This window comes from Aquarana catesbeiana, linkage group LG01 (genome assembly GCF_042186555.1).
Source record: "Aquarana catesbeiana isolate 2022-GZ linkage group LG01, ASM4218655v1, whole genome shotgun sequence".
In the NCBI taxonomy this organism is placed as follows: Eukaryota; Metazoa; Chordata; class Amphibia; order Anura; family Ranidae; genus Aquarana; species Aquarana catesbeiana.
Window position 1 is genome coordinate 825,222,414 of NC_133324.1, and position 20,334 is coordinate 825,242,747.

General features: G+C 40.3%; 1 protein-coding gene across 7 annotated transcripts in view; it reads left to right on the forward strand.

The window, feature by feature from the left end:
• The window catches only part of FRYL (FRY like transcription coactivator), a 460,530-nt gene that overhangs the window by 367,091 nt on the left and 73,105 nt on the right, over positions 1 to 20,334 (forward strand). For all 7 annotated transcript variants that reach the window (XM_073608470.1, XM_073608466.1, XM_073608467.1 and 4 more), the window contains 12 exons: positions 843 to 900; positions 4,103 to 4,194; positions 6,550 to 6,722; positions 7,894 to 8,054; positions 8,891 to 9,001; positions 11,767 to 11,921; positions 12,189 to 12,288; positions 12,958 to 13,126; positions 13,913 to 14,172; positions 15,951 to 16,091; positions 16,925 to 17,093; positions 19,331 to 19,415. In XM_073608470.1, the coding sequence (XP_073464571.1) occupies positions 843 to 900; positions 4,103 to 4,194; positions 6,550 to 6,722; positions 7,894 to 8,054; positions 8,891 to 9,001; positions 11,767 to 11,921; positions 12,189 to 12,288; positions 12,958 to 13,126; positions 13,913 to 14,172; positions 15,951 to 16,091; positions 16,925 to 17,093; positions 19,331 to 19,415 (1,674 nt within the window). The remainder of the gene's footprint in view (positions 1 to 842; positions 901 to 4,102; positions 4,195 to 6,549; positions 6,723 to 7,893; positions 8,055 to 8,890; positions 9,002 to 11,766; positions 11,922 to 12,188; positions 12,289 to 12,957; positions 13,127 to 13,912; positions 14,173 to 15,950; positions 16,092 to 16,924; positions 17,094 to 19,330; positions 19,416 to 20,334) is intronic.

Below are 20,334 nucleotides of genomic sequence, written 5' to 3' on the forward strand. Positions count from 1 at the left end.
ATGTTAATTGATAAAAAAATGAACTATTAACACTTCTATTTCTGAAAGCATTCTTAATTTACAGCATTTTGCCCTGCCTAAAACATTTGCACAATACTGTATATGTATGAATGCAAGTGAGGTAGGAAACTTAGATTGTAAGCTCCTTGAGGACAGGGACTGATGTGACTGTACAATATGTAAAGTGCTGCATAAAAATGTTGGCACTATATAAATACCTGTAATATACAATATAAATAATGATTTGCTGAAAATAAATCTCTGTGCACTGATCATCTCCTTTTTTTATGGGGGGGGGGGATGAATCTTTCACTGCACATGTGCTGCATCCACATGCCATCCCAGTGATGGAAAGGTTAAGGTAAGTAATGATAATGTAAGCACAGGCAGATGTCTTACAACCTGTCGCTCCCGGCAAGACATCTGCCTGTGCGTTGGCCAGGTTTGCTAGATACAGTATGTTCATATGTTTCCCTTATCTCCTTGCTTCCTTTTTATTTGAAATTAAGGTATTTTCTTTAACTCCCTATTGTAACTGTTGCAATGATTTCCCTACTGTTACTGTACAATGTTAAAAAGAGTATCACACTGGGTTTGTTGCTGACTTGTACAGTACCATTATCATTTGTCCTCCCTCCATCCTGTGAAGTGCACGTCCCATGTAAAAGATGTAGCTCATTATGACTGAGATGCAGATTGCCAAAAAGCACTGGCGCGTTCTGTCACGTTGGTGTAATTACAACCCACGCCTGTAAATATTTTGTAAACGCCGTAATGTTTCCTGTCTGAACAGCTGTTTAAACTACAGGTGCCTTACACTGTTATCTGTTATTTGTATCCAGGGAATTAATAGAGGAGTTGCACCCCATAATTAAGGAAGCACTTGATAGAAGACCAGAGGTAATTATATTATATGTCAGCACTGCATTGTTTATATTACATGCTCAGCTTCCAGCTCTTGATGCAAATTGTAATACAGGAAATTCAAGGTTTTTTTCTCTACCTGTTGATGTATCCAGACCTCTCTTGAACTTCTTAATAATATAAAGATAAAAGTCCTGTAAGGTGAAAAAGTCTTTATGCTTTTCATTTACTTAAATGTCAGTTCTGTTCCATTGCTTGTTTGTCCTGCCATTAAGCGGACTGCCTTCATGGTAAGGGTTTATCAGCTAAAATACCTGACCAGATCATTGCCATTTCTCCTATAAATAAGCAGTAAAGTGGTATTGCAATTACATGTGCTGTATGCAGTGTTTATAGCATTAGAGTTGCTTGTCCTAGAGCCAGGGGTGTCCAACCCGTGGGCTGCATGCGGCCTAAAAGGGCTATGCATGCCTCCCAGCACAAAATTGTTAACTTGTGGCTAGGAATGTTCACGTCTGTAGGGATTCCAGGGGTGTTTGGCATAGCACCTGCTGCAGTAGCCAGCACAGACAAGCAGGGCCCAGGAACATCTGAAGAGATGCTGGCGATGCCGTGCTTGCAGTAGCACCAGCAGCACATGCAAAGACTCCCACTAGCTAGCGCCAGCCAAGTAAATGCTGCCTGGCTGGATCTAGGGGGGGTGCTGGGGATGGACTGCCCCCCCAGATTTCAGTTGCAGCCCACCACCTCCACCCCAAAGTTCCCTACCCTCAACCCGTCTATCACTGACACCCGTGTCTAGCCAACTCACATCCCTGCACTATACACACAGCACATTGTTGAACTGCGATCATCTGCCTGACTTTTTCTGCTCATCAGCTATCCTTAGGCCCCATTCACACTTAGCGATTTTGAATTGCGAGCAGAATTGCTGCGATACTGCCTGAGATTCCAAATCGCACCATGCATGTTTGGGTGTCATTTATTCTTAATGGCACCTTAAACACGGTGTGATTTTGCCACAATTGTTGCGCATCAGAATCATATCGCATCAGAATCCTATGGCAATCACGGCAAAATGGATCATGCAAATCCCAAAAAGTAGCAGCGGCTTAGTTTGGGCAACCGTTTTGCGTGATGCGTTTTGATGTGCAAAAATTGTGGCAAAATTGCACTGCGTTTGAGGTGCTGTTAGGAGTAGATGGCACCCAGACAAAGGTGGTGTGTTTTGCCACATTTGCAGTGCGATTTGGATTTGGGGGTCAGAATTCACGATTCAAAATTGCTAAGTGTGAATGGGGCCTTATTGTTAGTGTTTTTGTGCGGCCCAAGACAATTCCTCTTCTTCCAATGTGGCCCAGGAAAGTCAAAAGGTTGGACATCCCTGTTCTAGAGGATTGATTGGATGTATTTTAGGCTTATGCAAATTATGATGTGAATGTACTATATACTTTAGGTCAACTGACAGATTTGTAGCTTAAGGGCCTGCCTGACGGAATTCAAATTTAATGAATAGTTTAGCTAGGCTAGGAATATACACAATTCCTCAAAAAAAGAATTTGAACTAGGTTCACCACTTTATTTGGCCTAAAGGCTATTAGAGGCCTAAGCATTTAACTGGCCTCCTCCCGTCCCCTGTATAAACTGACCTTTCCTTTGTTCCTCTAAGGTTCATTCAGTCCTGGGAACTACCTGGTAGGAAGGAGCATGTCCCGTAGCCAAACAATAAGTGAGGAAATCCATGCAAACTAAGGGAATTCCTAGGGGACCCTCAGGTCATCAGAACTAACGTCCTCATTGGAAGATTTCCCCTCTATTACTTTTCAGGGGACAACCCAAAATTTGGGATTTTTATTTACTTTTACTTTCAATGATAATGGTAAGCAGGACAAATAGAGAGGGCGAATCTCCTTAGTGGGGACACAGACAGCAATAAAAACCTGAAAGGTGTTCTAATCCATCTCCACTCAATCCAAAACCAAAATAAATGTGCCTTTAGTTATACTTTTAATGTGCAGATAGGTAGGAATATTGCAAGTGGCCAAAGCCTTCGGTGAGAAGGAACACCTAGATTATATATGTTGCTGTACATTTGGGTCTTATTAGCCTCCCCATTACTAGTACCCTGTTGTTTGCTTTTTCTGGCTAAGCTTATTGTATACGGGCACATACAGCTTAGCCTTACAAAGGGACCAACATTATATACAGCTTTTTAATGTGTAGCTGCAGTTACTTATCCTTTAAATAACCCCCCACTCCAAAATCACACACTCTTCTGTCCATGTTACTCCTAGATCTTCATGTTTGTTTTGTTGGGAGACCAACCTTCAATGCATAGTAAAACCCCCAATTAATTTCTATGGAAAGAGGAGTTATTTAAATCCAAACTCTAGCCAAAAACTAGTTTTGTTTTAGAATTTAGGGGGAGCTATTACCTTTTGATTTTAATCCTTTCTTCATCACCTGGGGAAATCTAACAAAATTTCCTGTCCATCTGACAAAAGGGCCAGAATGTAAAGGAGCAGTTGTCACAGGGACGGAAAGAAACACCATTGCTAATAATCTGACAGAAGTTTTAACTCTTCCCTCTTTAAGCCCAGGTTCACACTGACAGCGGGATTAACATCCTGCGAGTTCAGCTGAACTCGCAAGATTTCATACCTGCATGTCAGTCCGACTTCGGGGGCGATTTCAGAGACATCTGTGCAGGTCCCTGCACAGATGTCTATTGAAATCGCACCCGAAATCACCAAAAGTAGTACAGAAACTACTTTTGGGAATCGGTGCGGCGCCACAAAGTCGGTGTGGCACCGATTCGGATGGTGCCATTGCCGTCAATAGCCGACGATTTGGCATGCGATTTGACATGTCAAATCGCATGCCAGATCGCATCAATGTGACCCTAGGCTTACTGAAATAAAAGTGTTTTGTTTCAGGCATTGTACCCACTGAATGGATTACCCATTGTTTCCTGTCTGACAAGATAGAGGGGAAATCTCTCCAGTGGGATTACAGACCTCAGTAAAAACCTGATCAGAGGTTCTGTCCCTATTCCATTCTGTCCAAAAATTAAAAAAAGAATGTTTTGTCTGGAGTTGAACTTTAATGGATAACTTTTAGCATAGTTATTACTATATCAAAGTCGTTAAGTGTTTATTTATAATTGCAGATGTATGTATAACATTTTTTTAATTAAAAAAAATATTTGGAACTTAAGTTTCTTCTCTCTCTCCTGCAGAACATGAAGCGGCGCAGGCGTCGAGATATTTTACGAGTACAGCTGGTCCGTATATTTGAACTGCTGGCAGATGCTGGTGTCATCAGTCACAGGTAGTTCTCGCTGAATGGAATTTTCTGTACCAACAGTATTGCTATTGTGTAGACCAGTGTTTCTCAACTCCAGTCCTCAAGGCGCCCCAACAGGTCATGTTTTCAGGCTTTCCATTATTTTGCACAGGTGATTTGATCAGTGTCACTGCCTTAGTAATTACCACAGCTGTTTCATCTGAGGGAAATCCTGAAAACATGACCTGTTGGGGCGCCTTGAGGACTGGAGTTGAGAAACAATGGTGTAGACCATTAGTCTCCAAACTGTGGGCCTTTGCCTTTAGCCAGTTCTTGGGACACTATTTCTCCCACTTATGCAAGGCTCTATTCCTCCCACTGACAACAACAATGAGACACCATTCCTTCCACTGGCACTAATTCTTTCCACTCTTTGACACTAACAATGGGGCACTATTCCTGCCAATAGTACCAATGATGGGGTGCTATTCCACCTCCTACTGACCACAAGTGCTGTGTTACATTTTCTTTTTTTTTAATCCCACTGACCACCAAGCCTGAGAAATTGATTACTCTCACTGACGCCAGGGCATTTTCTGCTCTCCCATTGGCCCCCTAAAGTTTGACAGACAGTAAAATGGGCCTTTTGTTTAGAAAGTTTGGTTTTCAGCTTTGGGTATAATTATTGTACTTTTTGTTTCCATCATCAGTAGAATTTCTTTAATACTTCTAAATGATCAAACTCTCAAGGTACTTGTAAAAACAGAGCAGGTTATTGCCTAGTCTAGCCAACCATTCTCTCTGAAATTAGGCTAATGCCAGCATGTCTGCACACACGGTCTCATCTCACCCCGCCATAGACTGCCTGAGCATGTACGTTAATAAAAAGATTGTTTCTGTAAATCTAAGCATTACACCTTTCCTTATATACCCCTTCACCCCAACGTAACACATGTATATGCGGCCTCACGGAACTGGGCTTTTTTCCATGGGGCCGCATATGTGTTTCTCCCTTTGTGCTGGGAGCGAGGTCTCACTGAGAGTCCCGGGCCCTGTACTAATGATCAGAACCTGGATCTCCTGATTCCGGGTCACCTGATTGCTGTTGTAGCCTCTGATTGGCTACCACAGTGATTAGTCACTGTGAATCCCGCCCCTGTGTTTGTTTTTTTGTCTTTGTGTGAATGAAGATATAGATACATTGTATCGTTGTCTTTCCATGCAGAAAAAAGTGTTTGTAAAAATTTTTTAAAGGAAATAAAATATTAAAAAAAATAAAAGAACAAAATAAAGAAAAATACCTAGATCAAGGTTTGATCTGGGTCAGTGGCAGAGTTAGTGTTTGGGTCAAAGATCAGGGTTAGTATATTTTGAGCCGGATTTTATTTTTTTAATTAGTGTAAGTGTCCAGTGTGTTTTAGGTAGGACAAAAAAAAACGCAAAATGCGCACTATTACTTCTGGGCTGTAATACAAGTACAAATAACATACACATATGTGGTATTGTTGCAATTGTCAGGAGCAGGAGAAGTTATTTTGGGTTGTTCTTTAGTGGTAAGTTACGGTGGTAACAAGAAATTTACAGCTAAATTTAGAAAAAAAAATTTTTTTTACTATTTTTTGGCCACTTTTCCTTTGGTAATAACAAAAAAAAATAGGAGATAACCATAACTATTTACTACCAAAATGAAAGCCCAATTTGTCCTGAAAAACAAAAGCAAAGTATTATCCACCTGGATGCAGGTATGAAGAGGTTAACAATATATAGAATGTCAGCATCATATTTATTTAGGTGTCTAAAAGTAGAGATATGCTTATCTTTATTGTCCCATAACAACTAATCAGACCCAAACCTATCTCTAGCTTTAGCTATGCAGATTCTGGCAGGTTGCTGTGGAGCAACACAGCCAGTGTTTTTTTTGGTAGTCAATAAACAAGGCCTGCAGTGTGTCTAACACTTGATTCTTGATTTATAAGCTTTCATAGCTTCAACATTTGTTGGAAGCACTATTAAAATGAACAATTTTGACAGCACATTCTTTTAAAGGTGAAGGCAGAAGGTAACAAAACTAGACATAAATTAATGATTAGGCATAACAGAACGCAGTGCAGTCCCTTGAACAAAGCACTGGTATCTTGATGTTGTTCTGCTTTCATTTCTTGTTGAATAGACTCAAAACACAGAACTGCAGTTGCTTGTGTATGTTAACGTGCTGTGTAAGTGTAGGCACATTTAGGCTTATTCATTACTTAGCTCTCAGCTACACTCAATAAGCCTTATTATTTAAAAAAGAATGCAGAGCAGATCTTGCATGAAAGGTACGACCTGTATGATGATTATATATGCCAATGTGCACAAGGTGTATTTCTAAATCTTGAAATGTTTTCTCTTCTTTTCAAGTGCAAGTGGAGGCCTGGATAATGAAACACATTCCCTGAACAATACTCTGCTTGAGTATGTAGATTTAACCAGACAGTTACTGGAAGCAGAGAATGAGAAGGACTCTGATACGCTGAAAGATATCCGGTGCCATTTTAGTGCCTTAGTGGCGAATATCATTCAAAATGTTCCAGGTATTATTTCAGATTTATCTGACTTGATATGATGTGTTTTCCACCATAATAGGCTGAATCTACTGTCCTTTTACTTAGTACTAAGAAAGGATTGCAGTGGAGGAACCAGCAGATGGGGACATGTTTCTCCCTAACCCATCTCAACAAGCTAGCAAATCCTAGATAAATGGATACCACCTTCCAAATTACAGTTTAAAAAACTACAGTGCCTAAAAAGAATTTACTCTATGGACGTTTTTGTGTTTTATTGTCAGAAAAATTAATTACAGTGTATTTTTGTATTTAATACCAAAGTGAACACAAAAAGATTTAAATTTAAGCCGGACCTTCACATAAAAGTGAAATTACCACCCCCCCACCCCCCCCAAATTAATCTGCAGACTTTGCAGTTTAACACTTGGGTAACATTTGTTTGCATAGTCTCCAATTTCAGCCACTAAGGCCCATAATGCCTTTGGTAGACATAGACCACTTGGTGGCCTATTTCACTATGGTGGCCTATAAAGAAACTATTGAAAAACTGTAGGAACCAACAAAGGTTTATAAAGGGAAACCTGCAACCCAATCCATTTTGCAGAAATGGAAGCTATTGAGGCTGTTTATTTCATTTTTATGGGGCAAATGAAGGTAGTTTGAGAGTGTAGCTACCCAAGGACCTGCCAATCTCAGGACAGGGTTTTTAGCAGTTTAAGATGTTGGGTGGGTGGCCTGCATGTATATAAAATTTGCTGGCTCTTTAGCTTTGACTGATAAATGTTGAGTATATTGTTTGAATGTATTTGGTTTTATTATGCCTATCATATGTAAATTATACCGCTCTCTTTTTTATGTAAATAATGTATGGTGCACTCCAAGGGTTGCAGATTCATGGATCAGTAAGGCAGCCCATACATTAGTAATTTTTTGTAATTTATCCAGCGGGTGGAACAAAGCAAAAAATTACCTGAATCACTTCCGCTGAGCTATTGTATTCTGACGATGGGCAGTCTACTCCGTTGTCAGAATGCACTGATCAGTGCTGGCGGCACTGATCGATCGGGGAAAAACCCGACAAGGTGGTTGTACAGAAGTCAATTGGTAGATTGACTTCTGTACAACCAGCCTGCCCTTACTTGGAACGAAATTCCTCCAGTCCCATCCATGCATTAATGTAATAAATGTTTTTTTGCAGTGCACCAGAGAAGAAGTATATTTCCTCAGCAGAGTCTACGCCACAGCCTTTTCATGTTATTCAGCCACTGGGCTGGACCGTTCAGCATAATGTTCACCCCTTTGGACAGATACAGTGACCGGAACATGCAGATCAATAGGCATCAGTACTGTGCATTAAAGGTATACTGTTGTAGTAATATCTGAACTTGCATAAAATGAAAGCATGTCATTCCTATGAACCATTGTGATGAACTTTCAGAATGCATCCTTTTTAAACTTGGAGCATTGCATATTTCCAGGGTTTAAATAATAAATGCAAAATGTTCATTCTTAGGCCTGCTCTTATTCAGCGCTAGTTTGTGGCTTTTCCAGCAGTGAGAGGATTACAGAGATGGATTGAGAGTGCACATCTGTTTCTAGGTCACTGATGATAATAGCCGTAATAGAGGCTTGGATCCAACCAGCTCTATACAGTATTGTTTTAGTCAATACATATTTGCTGCTCAATTTGAATCCCAAGACCTATTTTTTTATGTGCAGTAATAGCCAGAGATCAGAATGCAGGGCTATAATGTCTTGACTAATTTACAGCTGCACGCAAAGACAGGGGGCCATCAGGAGGATGTGAGTGACCACATAGCATCAGAATATTTTAGGGCGACTATGAACCAATAGGCATACTTCTGAAGTGGTGTGGCACAGGATGTTAGTACATCTCTAATGGCTTCTAGTGCTGACTCTTCTACCCTAAATCTTGTTCTGCAAAGGATTCCAGAAGGCTGATATCAGAGTAAATTCAAACATACTAATTGCCATTAAAAATACACTTAAATATATTTTAAAGCATATATCACTGCATAATTATTTTGTACCTGACCTTCACCACTACGTTTACTGTTTTAATTGTACCACAAGATGTAAAATACCATGCTATAAGAGTAATAATGCTATAGTGCATAGGCAGGGTTTTCTATAAAGTGTGAACTGCTAAACACAGTGTTCTGTTTTTCTTGCAGGCAATGTCTGCTGTGTTATGTTGTGGTCCAGTTGCTGATAATGTGGGTCTGTCACCCGATGGATATTTATACAAATGGCTGGATAACATTTTGGACTCCCAAGACAAGAAGGTAGGACAGAGTGATGTGGTTGGATTAAGGGCCTAATCATTTAGGAGCTTTTAATGCAATCCTGATTCATTCAAATGTTCTGTCTGCGATTTTGTGAAACTTTTGTGCATATAGCAGTAGTAGCAGCGCAGCAAGAGTAAACAGCTGTGCACAAGAGCTTCGATATGTTTCTCTTTAAGGGGCAGTGAAAGGCATCCACTAAAACAAAGTAATATTTATGTATTAGAAATGTAGACACTAGCCACAGATATGCACCCACAATTGTAGAGAAACTAAAATCTCTCATTTTAAAGCAAACCTATATTTTTGCTTCTAACAGTCAAAGAAGCCAATTTACCGCAAAGTACCGTAAGATGACCACAACTTAACTTCTGGACCCGTGATCTATACTCAGAACCCCTGAGGGAACATGGGACAATCGCTGTGCCTCCTTGAATTGCTAATTGCTAGGCTTGAGTGCTCCCACATTTGGCTTGGGAGGACCTTGTTGAGCCCTATGCAAGAATCTCAGGGCACTTAAAGTGTAACTAAAGGCAAACACGTTCTGTTTTTTTTTTTTTTTTTTTGCTATGGGTAGAGTAAGGAAAGTTTATAACCCTTGTCAGTTTTTTTTTTTTTTTTTTTTTTTTTGCCATCTGTGTCCCATCGAGGAGATTTTCCTTAACTTCCTGTCTCATAGCCAAAACAGGAAGTCAGAGGAAATCCCTCCAAAGTGAGGAAAATCCAGTATGTTACCAGGGTCCACAGAACTATTGTCCCCATTGAAAGATTTCCCCTCTATTAGTGTTCTGATGTCAACCCAAAATTTGGGATTTTCTTTTACTTTCACTTTCACTTTCAATGATAATGGTAAACAGGGCAGATAGCGAGGGTGAAACCTCCATATTGGGGGGATACTGACAGCAATAAAAACTGACAAGCATTCAGAACCATCTCTACTCTATCCAAAACTATAAAAAAAAATAGAAAAAATAGAAGTACAAACTGCGCTATAAAATATGTGGTGGGTTATTTGGAGTCACTATTTATTTTATTGAGTTTTTTCACTTGATGGGACACCTTTGTGGATCATATGCAGTTGCTATCTGCATTCATCCTCTTTTACACATATTACAAAAATTTTTTTTACTTATGTTATGTATGTAAAACTGCACATTTATTAGCGCAATTCTCTTATTTTTTATAAAAAAAAAAACCTTTTACCTTTAGTTACACTTTAAGGTGGATCAGAGCACAGGAGAGTTTACGGAAGTTATTTTGTCTCCTTACGGTGCCCACAGTAACAGTGTAGCGAACTTGTTACTTAATGGGCACCATTAACACTGCTGTCTGGCCTATTGCTGTAGTATACTCTCAGCCAAAACAGGCTTACTGTTAGTAGTTTGTTCTTTTTTTTTTTTTTTTTATTATTGGACAGGAAAGTAGTTTTGTGCAGAAAACAATTTGTTGGTAGTACTACTGTTTAACAACATGTAGTATGTCGTTAATGTGCAATAGACCGTCTATAATGGGTGGGTTTAGCTTAATAGCCTAGTGCAGTACTATGATGCTGTCTGTATTAGAACAGCTCAGTATAATAGCTGTATTTAGTTTTGAGTGCAGGCAGCTTTACGTTTTAATCACAGATAAGTGTGTGAGGATAGTAAAGCTGTTGAAACCACATCATATTTTCTGTCTATTTTATAACTTTTTTTTTCACTTTAGAAATTTGTATGCACTTTTGATTCCCAGTAACTCAAGGTTTAACATGTTGTAAGTTAGCGCAGTCTTTTGCTCTGTAAAATGAAGTTTTTTTTTGTCTAGTTTGACACCGTGCAGAAAGACTCAGTAGCAGTTCTGTTAATAGTAAGCGAAAAAGCCTTTTTCTTTCACTAGATTCCAATGTCTTCTGGAAAACCTATCATGTATGTACCATATTGGCACACGTGGATCAGTGCATATTGCAGCAGAGTTACAAGGGAGCACAGCACTTAGCTACAAAATCTGCAGATTGTGTTAATTGTTTCTCTGAACATTTGAATTCAATAAAAGAACTGTAGGGGAAGGAGGTACAGGGGATGTTGAGAGGAGTAAGAAGGCTTTTTATAGGTCAGGAGAGCTGAAACCATTTTTTATATAGCTAGCGGGTCTGTACAGTTGAAAAGTGGCTTTGCAAATAAAGTAGACCCCATCCAGTTTCTAATATTACACTCTAGTATTTGTTTTTTATTAAAAAAATCACTTGCTACAGGAGGTGTAAAAGTGTACCATTAAGGGCACCCAGGACTGCTTGATGTCTAAATATAACCCTGAATCCAATAACGGAACAAGCTGAAGTTAGAAGCTGATTGGCTACCATGCACAGCTGCACCAGATTTTTCACTCCAGTTTTAGTTAATCAACCCCTTTGCCTCATTTTAAAGTTTGACTGCAACTAGAACTGTTTGGATTGCAACACAGCAGCAAGCAGCTTGGTCAAGTTTTCTTTTTCAATCTGTCATTTTCTGATCTGATTGGTTGCCTTGGAGCATTACGGGTAGCTCTTTTTAATGACAAAATGATAAATTAAGCATGGTGTCGCAATTTATAATAAATGGTTGAAACTGATGAACCCATGTGTTTAACGCTCAATGTAATCCCAAAAAAAAAAAAAAAAAAAAAAAGCTAGAGAACCTTTGTTTAAAAAAAATAACAGAATTATTTATCAGAAGTGCTGTATAGCTTTGACAGTTCTCATTGTAATACTTCTGTTCTCAGCAAACCATTGTTTTTAATCTCTCTGCAAGGTTCATCAGCTGGGATGTGAAGCCGTCATGCTTTTGCTGGAACTTAACCCTGACCAGAGCAACCTCATGTACTGGGCAGTGGATCGCTGCTACACTGGCTCCAAGAGGGTGGCATCAGGCTGCTTTAAAGCCATTGCCAGTGTTTTCCAGAACAGGTATAGCACATCTCTCTGACTGACATTCTCTGGCTTGTTATATTGTGAAAAACTTAAATTCAAGTGAAACAGTTCAAGAACTAGTGAGGAGGTCCAAAGCATTAGAACAGATGGAGATCAATCCAATTTCAATTCAAAGCACTCGGAACAATGATATTTGAATACTAATTAGTTTCTTTTGTACTTGGCACATTGCTCTTTGCCATAGTAAATAGGTACAAATGCATCTCTTGTCTTAATATAATTTCATCTCTAATCTTTCTCCAGGGATTACCAGTGTGACACAGTTACACTCCTTAATCTGGTACTGTTTAAGGCGGCTGATTCTGCCAGAGATATCTATGAAGTTGCTATGCAATTGCTGCAGGTTTGTAAACTCTGTACATTAAACGTTATTAACCCAACGAGGCGCGTCATCTCCCACTCAGGTGTCTGCCCACCAGTGGAGGGGTTTTACATGTATTTCATGGCAGGTCATGGATTGAGTACATTGCACAGATCACATGACCAAGCAATGAACAACTGTTACTTCAAAAATGGCATGTTTCCAACAGACATATCAGTATGTATCACAGTCATTGAGTTGAGCTTGCCAGAAAAGGTTAAATCCCTCATTAGAGAGAGAAATAATATTTACCTGGCAACGGAGGACTTTCACTGCATCCAATGATCAGTATTGCTAGGTTACATTGCATAGGACCTATGAACGTGACGGTGTCGGTACTATGAACTGAAAAAACTCCTCAGAGGCCAATTGGACACAGCTTTTTGCAGTTAGCAGTTCCATTTTGACTTTCGGGACAGGTGACTTGTAAATGCAGACATTATGATAGATCAAACCTATAGCGTATGTCCAGCATGAAATATTTGAATCTGGGAGTTAAATAGATGATATGCCCTCTGTATTTGCATTTGAAATATGTGAGTTTTCTGAAGGGGATTGTCTCAAGCTGCTGTAGTATATTGCCTACCTAGTTCTGTCCCCAGTGTACCATTGCTAGGTTGTTCAGTCCTCTGATTTTTTTTTTTATGGCAGATTTTGGAGCCCAAGATGTTCCGATATGCTCACAAATTGGAAGTACACAGAACAGATGGAATATTGAGTCACCCATCCCCATTGCCACACCTGTACTCGGTATCCTACTACCAGCTTTCTGAAGAACTAGCACGGACATACCCAGAACTTACTCTTCCAATTTTTTCAGGTATTGAAGCAGCTGATGTGCAGTGTGTGCACTTGTGTTCTTTTTATGTTCTTTCCTTTCAAAAGGAAATCCCCTGCTTCCTTCATGTCCTAAAAGTAAGGCTGTTGTGATTGGAAGCCACCAAGTATTTTGCCAGTAAATTGGACAACCTGGCTATTAGGATTTTGCTTCTAGATCAGGTGGGCTACTGATAATAAACACAGCGGTTCCCTTATTATTACGTAATAGATGCCCTTGGCAGTGGGTGCATTTAAACACAGACTCTGCCGTTGCAACCAGAGCAAGTACTGTTTACAACTGCTCGAATAGACGAACATCAGAGCTTGCTTTAACATGTGGCACATGAACCAGCCAGCACACAGCACATGTTCACAGCAATAAGCTGACCCATGTGCCAGATCTACAGATCTTATCATTTGGCCTATTCTCTAATCCATTTTTTTTATTATACACCTTATTTTATATTATAGCAATAAGCTGCAGTATCTATTTGTGTTAATTGTGGATTACACACTAACCTGCTAAGGACAGTAGGCTGAGGAAGCACATTATCTTATCATGGCTGGTTTCAGCCAGTACCTTGTGCTTTTTTTTTTTTTTTTTTTTTTTCTTGGTGTATTTTTTTCCCCCTTTAAAGTCTGTTCACATTTTCTAATATTGTATTAACAGACTAAACATATAATGTAAACCTCTAAGAATGTATGTTACAAAGCCTTATTTGTGTATGACCAATTTTAAGAAAGTTTGCATTTTACTTTAACATCTTACTATAACTTCCCTTGGCAGAAATCAGCCAGAGAATACAAACAGCGCACCCAGCTGGTCGACAGGTGATGTTGCACTATTTACTACCATGGATGAATAACATTGAGCTGGTAGATTTGAAGCCTTTGCCTACTGTACGAAGACATGAGGATGATGTTGACGAGTCACTGCAAGACCGTGATGTGATGGTTAACAGCAGGCGCTGGCTTAGAGGAGAAGGATGGGGATCGCCACAAGCCACTGCTATGGTTTTAAATAACTTGCTGTATATGACAGCAAAGGTAAAGTTCTACATCTGGAAATAACCCATATTTTTATTTTCATCTACAGTCAAAGTGTCTACTGTTGTCTGACAATGTTCTTACTGGAAACATTTTACATTTTGTACAAAGTGAAACTTCACTTGTTGAAGGAAACAAATTCTTTCCAGATATATACTGTATATTGCAAGTATTTTAGCAACATCAGTTACAGCTTCTCACCTGTGTTTCTTTTTGTTCTGGAGTTGCTAAATACTCAGACACTGGAAAGGTCTGCCTGCTATAATGATTGAAAAGGATCCTGCGTTGTAATAAGAGAAGCATGTTGTCCCTAGCACCCGTTTTTTTTTTTTTTTTTTGTAATTCCTTTATTTCTTTCCAATATGGTACAGCTTAGTAGTCAAAAACAGATGACAGCGTATACAAGAATAATAAGAATAAAAACATGTCACATAAAGGGTTAGATGCCATATCATCAGTGTCAAATAACAATTCCCTCGGTTATGCATTCTGTAAAGTATATATATGGGTTAAACTGTGTGACGAAGCTGTCTGTGAGCTCAACTGGGGAAGCTTCCTGAGCGTCATCTTAATAACCCACTTAGGCTTGTATAGCTACCAAGGCCAAACAGTGAGAAACACATTCTCAGCCGATTGGGAGGAATATCCCCCAGAAAACCAGCTGAGTCCAGTCATGGGATGCAACAGATAGGTAATGTAAAACAGGATATTTATATTATCTGACTAAACCTTCCCAAAACTGGGGGTAATTTGGGGGGGAACAGAAGGAAGGGAGAGGAAAAAGAGGGGAATAGGACTCCCCGCAATTGGGGAAAGAAAGAGAGGGGTAGGCAGAAAGGTAGTGAGCAAAAGAGGCGAAAAGAAAAGGGGGGAGGAGGAAGAAGGAGACGGCGGTGGTGCCCCCCGACCGGGAAGCAACCCGAGCCCAGGAGTCATTCAGACTGTGCTACCTCTCGGAGGTACGCTTCAGAATAGATGTAATGTTGCCATGGTCCTCAAGTCTCCCGAAAGGTCTCCTCCCTGTCCTATAAGGTGGCAGTGAGATCTTCCATGTTTCGTATTTCATTCACCTTGGCAAACCACTGAGATTTCATTGGTGGGGTCTCCGATCTCCAACACAAGGGTATGCATGCCTTGGCGGCATTCAATAACTGAATAGTAAGGGAGGCTTTGTATTTCTTGATTGGTCGTCTAGAGAGGTGCAGCAAGCAAGCCCCGGGACCCCCCTCCAGAGTAACATCGGTCAAGTGCTTAATTGTGCGTGCCACCTCCAGCCAATAGAGTTTGATTTTGGGGCAGTCCCAAAAGATGTGAAGCAGTCCCTAGCACCCCTTAAAGCAATTGTAAGGTCGTCTTTTTTTTTTTTTATTTCTATTAAAATAAAAGAGGGTATATTTAGATGCTATGTGCAATGGTACTGAACAGAGTGGTCTCTTACCCCCTCTTCTCCCCCGACTTACTGCTTTTAAATTAAAGGCAAAGCAAGGGTTCCAATCAGTTGGGATGCAGTCGCTGCACGGAAACAATGCGACATGCGTGCTGGCTCACAACCCCAAACATACACATATAGATTTCAGATTGGGAGCAGCGGCTGTGTCTGTGCAGCTGTTGCATCCCAAGTGACAGCTAGGATAATGCCTGCAAGGGGTAGCTTCGAACATCACACCTGGACGTCCCCATACAGAGGCCTAAAACAGATTATACTTTTGTAAAGCTTGTATTGTTCATTTTACTTTCTGTGTGTACCATATAATCAGGTTTTTTTTTTATTTTTGCAGTATGGCGATGAGGTGGCCTGGTCTGAGATTGAAAATGTGTGGACCACCCTTGCAGATGGCTGGCCAAAAAATCTAAAAATTATTTTGCACTTTCTTATAAGCATTTGTGGTGTGAACAGTGAACCGAGCCTGTTGCCTTATGTAAGTATTTATTTAAAAAGCATTTAGATATTTACATAGGCTTGCCAGTGGGTTGTTTATTATATACAAAGTTGGACTAATTGACTAAGACTTTGCAGCGTGTAATAGCCAATCAGAGTTAAGTTTATTGTTAGAACAGAAAACGTTAAATCTGCTTGCTTATAAGTAACTGTTCTTTGCATTGCTCAGTGAAAAAACCCAAACTTGTCCATCTTTAGTACATATGTAAGGACTGGTAGAAAAAGGAAAAAGTATTTTTCTCTCATTGGGTTTGTGTGCCTAATATCACAGTCATTAGGTACACTAAGTAAGTGTTAGCTAATAATTATAAAGATAGTTTTATTTAGATATCATTGGCTGTATGTGACCTGAGTTTGGCTCATGCTGTAATCTTTGATATTCCTATATCCAGCATAAGAAATCCACACCTCTACAGTAAGAACGGGAGCAGATCAATGCTAGTACAAAAAATTACTTTAAATTTTAGCACCACCAGGAATATAGTGCTGGTATCCTCTTAGTTCCATCATTTAAACTTTTATTACCAGATTAAATTAAATAAAAACTGTATTGCAAGTCTTCAAAATCATCCAGTGAACACGTTGTTCCACAAAACAAGGTGACAGTGACAACAGAGTCTGTGCCCAAAGCTTCTGCAGTGATTCATGAGCAACAAATATTTGGTTGATTACCTGTATGTACCAAGACATCTGACTGAATATGAAGGTTCTTCAAGTTGTGGGGAGCGCTCAATATACTACAAAACATTAGATATGTACTATGCGCCTCTGTGTAGGACAACTATTATGGTATTTATTTCCCACCCCCCCTAGGTAAAGAAGGTGATTGTGTATCTGGGCAGAGATAAGACAATGCAGCTTCTGGAGGAACTGGTTAGTGAGCTACAACTCACCGATCCGGTGAGCTCTGGTGTAACTCATATGGACAATCCACCATATTACCGCATCACTTCAAGCTATAAAATACCCTCTGTCACCTCAGGTAAGAGGAAATTGGTCAATAAATATTCAATTACCTTCTCTTTATAAATGCAGAAACACCATCACTTGCCTTGATCTTTATCCAGCCACTGTGTTAAAGTGTTCCTAAACCTAAAAATGTTTTTTACCTTAATGCATTGCTTGCATTAAGGTAAAAAATGTTTTTTAAGTGTCTCTGTGCCCCCCCCCCCTTCCCCTGTGTGAAGGGGGAGAAGAGATCTGCGCTGTGCAGGGCTGCATTTTTTCTCCCCTTCCTCTTTACACTGCATTCAAGCAGCAGCAGGTGCTATTGGCTCTCGCTGCTGTCAATCAGGAAGTGGGGGGCGGACCTAAGTCCCGATGTGTAAGTCTATGGAGCACAGCTCTATACACAGAGCTTGGGAGCGCGGGGACTACCTCTCTCCATAGCCAGCGGCTGGCTATGGTAGTCCCGCAGAAAATCAAAATTGCCACCAGGGACCCCTGAAGAGGAGGATCAGGGCCGCACTGAGCAATACCACTGCACAGAGCAGGTAAGTATAACATGATTGTTATTTTGATAAAATAAAAAAACGTAGTTTAGTAACACTTTAACAGGCTAATAATATGTCTACTTGACCGTTGGTTGACCTGGATGGTCTTTTTTTCAATCAGATTATCTATGTAACTAGGCAAGTGGTGTTTATACTACTAAGTATACAAAATAGGCATAATTTGGGCCTCCATTGGAGAGATTTTCTTTCCTGCAACCACGGGTTGTGTTCTGCCAGTGGCAGGGGGGGGGGTTGCAGCGAGCCGTCCCAGTTGGGAGAACACACAGTAATTATTGCTAGCGATTATAACAGCCACTAGCAATAATCGCATGTAAAATCAGACAGGCTGGTTTTACCCAAGTTGATCGCTCGATAAACTTGAATACATTCAGCCTGCCCACTCAGTCGGTCCCTACTAAACCGACTAAGATTCAAACTGTCTATGGCCAGCTTTAAAGCTGAAATTGAGCCTTACCATCAGTCCTGCACAGTTGTACAGGCCTCTCTCCTGTACTGAAGTTGCTTACACTTGCTTCACTACATACTGTGAGCTGCAGAAAGTCAGATGGAGCCCTTCTTAATTCCTGGCTGGATGATGTCTAGCATCATCCAGTTCTTTTCTCCCCAGCCTTACTGCCTCTGGCCCACCCCTTTCATTAATTGGATTAGCAGTCCTTTTAATCATGGAGGCTCAGAATCACATGTAAGCATTGCTATTACATGCAAAGGCAGCCTACTTAGGAATGTCCACTCCTCCAGACTGACATCCACCCTTTAGGCTGGGTTCACACCTATGCAAATTGGATGTGGGTTTCCCTGCATCCAATTCGCATAGCAGGAGAATGTGACCGGCTCTCTATTGAGCCGGTTCACATATCTCCAGGGCGGCTGCAGAGCGCACTGCACAGAAACGCTGTGCATCTTTGACTCCGTTTCAGGGCCCTATTCAGGCAAAGATCCTGCCCTGACTTGTCCCTAAAACGGAGAACAGGGACGCACAGCGTTGCTGTCCAATCCGCGGCCAGTTTAGGTGTGAACCGAGCCTTAAAGAGGAGTTCCACCCAGGGGGTCCATTAAAAAAAAAAAAAAATTAAAAGTCAGCAGCTACAAATACTGCAGCTGCTGACTTTTAATTGGACACTTACCTGTCCCTGGGTCCAGCGATGCGGGTAATCGAACCCCCGCTCGTCGTCCCCCCCCTCCGCTCGTCGGCGCCGGCATTTCAACTGTGGGCGCCGGGCTGTGGCTTCACAGCCTGGCACCCACTGCGCATGCGGCGCCGCGCGCCGTGATTGACCGCTCAATCACCTGTGATCTGTAATGGGTCCCAGATGATTGACAGGAGGGAGGGAGCAGAGCCGAGCCCTTCCTGTGCCGAGGGGGAAGTGATGTCACCAGCCCAGGCAAAGGAAGAGGCAGACTACGAGGGACCACCTAGCAACAGGCATTTAGAGGTAAAAAAAAAAAAAAATCAACATTTTTTTTGTTTTTTAGAATTTTTCAGGTATTTTTGTGTTTTTGGGTGGAACCCCACTTTAAGGCATTTTAATGTAGTTTATTACTGTATAGTAACTTCAGTCAAATCTAGTTGGATGAAATAGGACACATAGCATTTGCACTTCTATATTAGAAAATCTCTAATGTATGTTGATGAGCTCAATGTATTTATATACCAATATAATAATTGTTCAGTGCTGTTGCTAACGAAGTTTTATCATCTTGCTAGGAACCACATCCAGCAGCAATACAATGGTAGCTCAGACTGATGGCAATCTGGACAACAAACATACAAGGGATGGTGCTGATGATAAGTAAGTGACATTCTGCAATTTTTTATTTTTTTTTATACCTAAAGTAACATAGTGACACACCAAATAAAATTCACAGAACCCCATAAGCCATTGAAAAGTTTTTTGACTAGTGGTAACCAATCATAATCTTTCTTTGTGTCTCATTCACACTTAAAAAAGCCCACTTAAAGCCCCAATGGATTTGCTCTTTGGAATTTTATTTCTAACAATAAAATGAAAATATTAATCTATATAAAAAAAAAAAATGTATAGAATTTATAACAGTTACAATACAGAAGCCAATATGAAGTAGGAATGGGATCAGGGGACAAAATGCCACATAGTAAATCCTTTCACAGATGGCAGATGCTTTGGTATGAGACTTAAACAATTCCTGGGATTGGTATAAATGTATATTCAATAGAAAAGAAGATCAGCAATAGTATAGCAAATGCTATAAGCCATTTAGAAAAACTGTAAATGGACAGTATTATCCTAAAATATCAGCTTAATGGTAGGATGTGACATTATTTCTTCTCAATCCATAGAACTTGTTTTGCTATTTATATATAGCTTAATTTTAAGAATGATTTCAGTTTAATGGAGAGCACAGTTTTTTTTTTTAATGGAAAGTCCTTAAATGACTAAATAGAATGTTTTTCTTGCAATGGGAGAGAGTGGTCTGGCTCTCTGGGATCTGACCCATTTCTCATAACATGTTGACAGCCCAGCCCACACAGAGGAGGACTGAGGATAGTGCAAGATCCTGTTGCACCATGGGAGGAAAGTTCTGCCTGATTCAGAACTTGCAGAATAGGAATGGATGTCATACATCCCTGTTAAACACAAGGAATCCACAAAGAGCAAGTGTTTTTTTGCACAAAAAGGGTGGTTAGATTTCTGAAATTATATTTAGACAGCCATGCCATTTTTCTCTATG